This window comes from Triticum dicoccoides, chromosome 5B (assembly GCF_002162155.2).
Source record: "Triticum dicoccoides isolate Atlit2015 ecotype Zavitan chromosome 5B, WEW_v2.0, whole genome shotgun sequence".
In the NCBI taxonomy this organism is placed as follows: domain Eukaryota; kingdom Viridiplantae; phylum Streptophyta; class Magnoliopsida; order Poales; family Poaceae; genus Triticum; species Triticum dicoccoides.
In genome coordinates this window covers 659,145,606-659,151,295 of record NC_041389.1, presented here as the reverse complement: position 1 = coordinate 659,151,295, position 5,690 = coordinate 659,145,606, and the positions used below count along the sequence as shown (strand labels likewise).

Here is a 5,690-nt window from a genome sequence, read left to right as displayed (position 1 = left end):
AACTCATGCAATATGATATAAACCCCACCTTTTTATCCTCGATGGCAACAATACAATACGTGCCTTGCAACCCTTATTGTCACTGGGTAAGGACACCGCAAGATTGAACCCAAAGCTAAGCACTTATCCCATTGCAAGAAAGATCAATCTAGTAGGCCAAACCAAACTGATAATTCGAAGAGACTTGCAAAGATAACTTAATCAAACATAAAAGAATTCAGGGGAGATTCAAATATTTCTCATAGATAAACTTGATCATAAACCCACAATTCATCGGATCTCGACAAACACACCGCAAAAAGAGTTACATCGAATAGATCTCCAAGGAGATCGAGGAGAACTTTGTATTGAGATTCAAAGAGAGAGAAGAAGCCATCTAGCTAATAACTATGGACCCGAAGGTCTATGGTAAACTACTCACAACTCATCGGAAGGGCCTTGGAGATGATGTAGAGGCCCTCTGTGGTCGATTCCCCCTCCGGCGGAGCGCCGGCGAAGGCTCCAAGATGGGATCTCGCGGATACAGAAGGTTACGGCGGTGGAAATAGTTTTTCGTGGTGCCCCTCGATGGTTTCAGGGTACGTGGGTATATATAGGAGGAAGAAGTAGGTCGGTGGACGCTCGAGGGGCCCACGAGGGTGGGGGGCGCGCCCACCTGTAGGGGGCGTGCCGGGCACCCTCGCGGCCGCCTCCCTTGTTTCTTGACTTTCACCCCATGTCCTCTGAATCACGTTTGTTCCAAAAAGATCGCTCCCGAAGGTTTCATTCCATTTGGACTCTGTTTGATATTCTTTTTCTTCGAAACACTGAAATAGGCAAAAAAAAAGCAATTCGGGCTGGTCCTCCGGTTAGTAGGTTAGTCCCAAAAATGATATAAAAGTGTAAAGTAAAGCCCATAAACATCCAAAACGGGTAATATAATAGCATGGAACAATCAAAAATTATAGATACGTTGGAGACGTATCAGTAGGTCATTCCAGTTTGTGTCAGGATGGTTAGTTTTGGGCTAATTTCGTTGATCAGGAGTAGTTGCAGAGTTTTCATGGAGGGCGTCTTTTGAGGTCATTGTCCCCGTCCCAAGTGGCTACAAGTTTGGTAAGTCTCACAATTTTTCCGCTCGATTTGATCCTTCTGAATCTTGCCGGGTTTACTGCTTCGTTAACCAATCGGGGCTCTTTTCTTTTTCAATTGTTCCAAATTAACCTAGCCTAAAATTATTATATGAACACAATGCATTAAATTTTCCAGCTTCTAAAATTCATTTAAACTCCCTTTAAAACTATTCCTGTCAATTTCAAATTATTTGAGACTAAACAATAACAAATCATGGCCTCCAATCGCTTTAGCAGCTATGGTTGAAAATTCAATATTAGGGACTTCTCCTTATAAAAAATAATTTTGTATTTTAAAATTTTCTTATTACAATTATATCATCTAATACTAGTATATATAAATATCTGATATACAACTAATGCATCCAGGAAAAAGAAATATTTACTAAATCTTGAAAGTAGGAAATAAATGCACCCTCGTTCATTTCCATTTATCCAAGATCAGATTATATAAGTTGGAGGATTTGGTAGCATATACTACCTAATGTTGCATATCACAATTGTTGATTTGTCTCATTTAAGGCAAGATTCTCATTATTTGAGCACATTAAAACAATGATTTTAGCTGACCGCCTATATATATCATATGAGAAGGAGATTGAACGCAAGCCATCGCTTGAGGAATCGACCACCATTTCTTTTTTAGTTCTTGTGATCTTCGGTAGCAACAAGAAGTCAAGAGCAACACCATCGATGGCACAGGGAACCATGGTACCCACCCTTTTGGTGCTGCTTCTAGCCGTTTGCTACGCAACCACCGTCGTCCATGCCAAGGAGTGGACCGTTGGTGACAACAAGGGATGGAGCTTCCGCGTCTCCGGATGGGAGCGTGGCAAGCACATCCAATCCGGCGACGTGCTTGGTGAGAACTCTAAAGATCAAGTGATTGGTTGTTCTCGATGTATATACTGTGTTCTGATCTGTATTCTTGTTTTAACTAATGCATGCAGTGTTCAAGTACAACCCGAGTATGCACAACGTGGTGCAGGTGGGAAAAGGCGACTATAACTCATGCAGGGTCTCGGGCCCGTCGAGGACCTACACCTCCGGCAATGACCACATCCAGCTCGCCCGCGGAGGCAAAGCATTCTTCATCTGCAGCCTTCCGGGTCACTGCCAGCAAGGCATGAAGATCGTTGTCACTGCTTAATAGATATTGCACATATGTGTGTCTTTGTATTTGTACTTTTTTACCAAGTCTTTATGGTGTGCTAGCTCATGATGAATTGGCTATAGAAGATATAAAATGATCCTAGTGCAGTGTATGCATCATGTTTTCATGGAACCTTGATAAACCAACATCTATTTGGACTAACTACTACAAATATACGAGTAGACATAAGTTTCCACCATTCAACCAACCATACTTTGAACATTAATGGGAAACGTTTATGAAGGTCTATCACAGTCAATTGAATTCAGAGTCTTTTTTAAAAGTAGCTCACCAAAAGTACAAAGCATCCCAAAAATAATAATAATTACATAGACGTTTTTGGACCATCAAGCAACCACTACCGCCAGAACGAGCCGCTCACGCGCTGCTTGTCGGAGCTGGCCTGAACTTGTCGATTATAGCTGAGAAGTCTTCATACACGCGCCCTTAAGGACTAGTGCCTCGGAGCCCTAGTCATCGAGTAAATTTAACAAACTAGATCCACCAATCCAGTAACATGGTCGACCTTCACATATAGGATATGCTCCTGCTTGGTCCTTATCGGATTGAGGGTAGGCTTTGGACTGCTCCAGATTTCAGTAGAATTGTTTCAAACAGGGAAATCTCATTTGGCTCCCGAGCACATCTAATCCCAATATCTGAGCCGATCAATGTTCTTGCGATTCTCGCTGCTTGTTGTATTAGGGTCCTATTTTCAGACGGGGGTCTTCCTTCTACTGGCATGTGGCCCACATCTGACCTGCAATAATTAACAGGAGCGCCGTTTAGGGCGAGGGAACAGACGTTTGTTGCCGTCCTTGACTAGATGTGTGCATGTGAATTGTGGAGCTCATGCAGGCCAGCAGGGTCCCACGGATAGTAAATGCGTTCCTTCCAGACGTCTCTCTCCTTCCAACTTCTGGTTACTTAATCTCTCTCATCCTCTCGATGTTTCGGCGAGTGAGAAAAACTGGGTGGTCGGAGGCGGAGAGCATGCCAGCACATGCTAGCGCAGCGGAAAACTGCTGCATGGAGTGTCATTTTTTCTCAACCTAGCTACCGGAGTGCTCGCGTTCGTGGTCTACCTCGACTCCGGCGGCTGGAGCTCGTGGATCTGGCATCTCCCACGAACTAGGTTGCCTGAGCATGTAATCCGGCGTCCTCCTCGACTCTAACCACATCCAACGTGGTGGTGACGACTGAAATTCTCCATGTCCTTAGCGACTGACGAGATCTTGCAGATGGACACTCGGCAAGTCGGAGCAACAAGGCGGCTGCACGGACCGGCCAGGAAGGTCGAGCCCCTCGCAAGAGGCGAGTGTCTCACCAGCCCGTTCATGCATGTTCATATCGTGGTAGGCAGCGCAAATCATTTGTTTTGATTTTTTTTTCACCCACCATTGTTCATGCCAGATTATTTATGTACAGTACAAATAATTTAGATAAGTTTGTTTCATCTGTAATGAATTTTTCATTCGAATCTTTCAACACTTCTTTTTAACACTTCAACACTCTTAGTTGTTGGTTGTTTGTTCATGCTTTTCAGTAGTGAAACCGAATATTTTACGGGTATGCTACAAATCTTAGCTTGTACCTAGGCGAAGGAAATTTTCCTCTATACTTATGCATATGCGGTTTGCTTTGGGTAATTTTTTCTCGATTGCAATGTTAGTTGCCGGGATTTGTTTGACGAAAAGACTTAATTTACGGAGGCGGAGATTACGGACGTGGTTTGCACTAATCCTTCACTAGCCACCCCAATCCTTCTTTACGAAAAGACTTAAATTCGCCGTGGGGTGCTGTGAACGAGGAGCTGAGAGCTCAGTCTGTAATCCCCACGTCATTAGCTGTAGCGTTATCCTTGTTTAACTGATTTAATCCAATCTCCCAATAGTTCTCTTCTGTTCTAGATTTACGCATTAATCGTGAACTAAATCGTAGGGGCAGTTAACACTCGTCAGAAGAAATCTTGTGCCACGGCTCATCTTTTTGGTGACGCTCCCGTACGACGGAACACTATCCACGACGCGAATCACAACAGCAGGGCTGCTAACGCCGGTGCGAGATATGGCCCACCGTACGCAACTGTACCATACGCATCTGCACCTGCCAGCCTAATTTAAAGAGAACCGTATTTGCAGAGAAAATGACCAGGCACAGATCCCAAAAAGACACCCAACGCACAGGATAAAGGGAGCAGGTGCGCTCGGGTGCCAAAACGCCACTTCCTTTCCTTAGTGGATTGGAGCTGGAGTAGCATCTAGTTCATTTTACCGGAGCAGACAAATGTTTGCTTCATATGCTCCACTTCACCCACCATACCCCTCTGCCCTCGGAGTTCCTTTGAAACTACCCAATATGCCATCTTATTAACAAACACTACGAGTATATGTAGTCAACCTCTTATAATGTACTCCCTCCATTCATTTATGTAAGGTGTATAATTTCAACACGGTGACCAAGGCACATAACTATAGACAAGTTAGCAAAAAATTAACCTTGGCTAAATCATTGATTAGTGGTAACTGATAAGTAAATCATTTAGGCTAGAAAAGTAATAGATACATGCAATCGGGAGAGATACTTTCCTTTTTTTACAAGGAGAGATACATGCAATCAGGGGAGAGATAGTTTCCTTTTCTAGAGGGCTAAAAAATGAATTTTTGATGAATTAGAAGAAATGCACCTTACATTGTGAAATTTTATCAAAAAAGGAATACACCTTATGTAAAGTAACAGAGGGAGTATCTCCTTATATGCATTTCTAAACTTAACTCCTTCAGATTTAAGGAGTTAAATTGTGGCCAAACCTAACCAAACCCTATATTTAGCTCCCTAAAATCTTTTTGACTAATTCTTCTATCATTTTTAACATACATTCCAAACAATTGCATGGTATTTCATCAATCATTTGCATGATTTAAATTCAACGTACAATAAAAATCAACCATAAGCATACATATAGTTCATCCAATCAAACAATTCAATTAAAACATGCATATAGTTCATCCAAAAACCACCATTGACTAAGTTTGATCCAAAAAATCACAACATAACATGTGTTATGTCGTGGACCAAGCCCTCTCCAGAAAAACACGAACTCAAGCACTTTCGTGCTCATCACCACCAAACAAATAATTTTCGGGTGCTATGCAGTTTTACCATTTTCGGGTGGAACTTGCAGGTGCGCTACAACAATGAATGAATCATGCATGTCTTTTGTACCGTCGGGATCGACATCAGAATAAATAATACATGATGTGATAGCATAGGGTACCCCTTCAACAGAGTACTGCAGTGTCACTTATTTTTATTTGGAAACGTAGAACTCTGTAGAAAATGGAATAAGTTTTTAGACATAGAAAATGGAAAAGTTTGTACCTTCAACAGAGTACTAGCAGGATAAGCCTATGTTAGGTAACGAT

At 42.4% G+C, this 5,690-nt stretch overlaps 1 protein-coding gene across 1 annotated transcript; it reads left to right on the top strand.

Moving 5' to 3' along the window:
- The first annotated feature begins 1,724 nt into the window (after nucleotides 1-1,724).
- Nucleotides 1,725-2,392, top strand: LOC119306541 (basic blue protein-like). The gene is made up of 2 exons (XM_037582731.1): nucleotides 1,725-1,974; nucleotides 2,063-2,392. Exons 1-2 carry the CDS (start codon nucleotides 1,806-1,808, stop codon nucleotides 2,260-2,262), a joined length of 369 nt encoding a protein of 122 aa, XP_037438628.1. The 5' UTR covers nucleotides 1,725-1,805; the 3' UTR covers nucleotides 2,263-2,392.
- The last annotated feature ends 3,298 nt before the right edge of the window (nucleotides 2,393-5,690 follow it).

Bases quoted from the DNA above. Each gene is read 5' to 3' on its own strand.
- LOC119306541 (XM_037582731.1), top strand. From the start codon at position 1,806: ATGGCACAGGGAACCATGGTACCCACCCTTTTGGTGCTGCTTCTAGCC. The intron at 1,975-2,062 runs GTGAGAACTCTA...TAATGCATGCAG, and splicing joins CCAATCCGGCGACGTGCTTG to TGTTCAAGTACAACCCGAGT.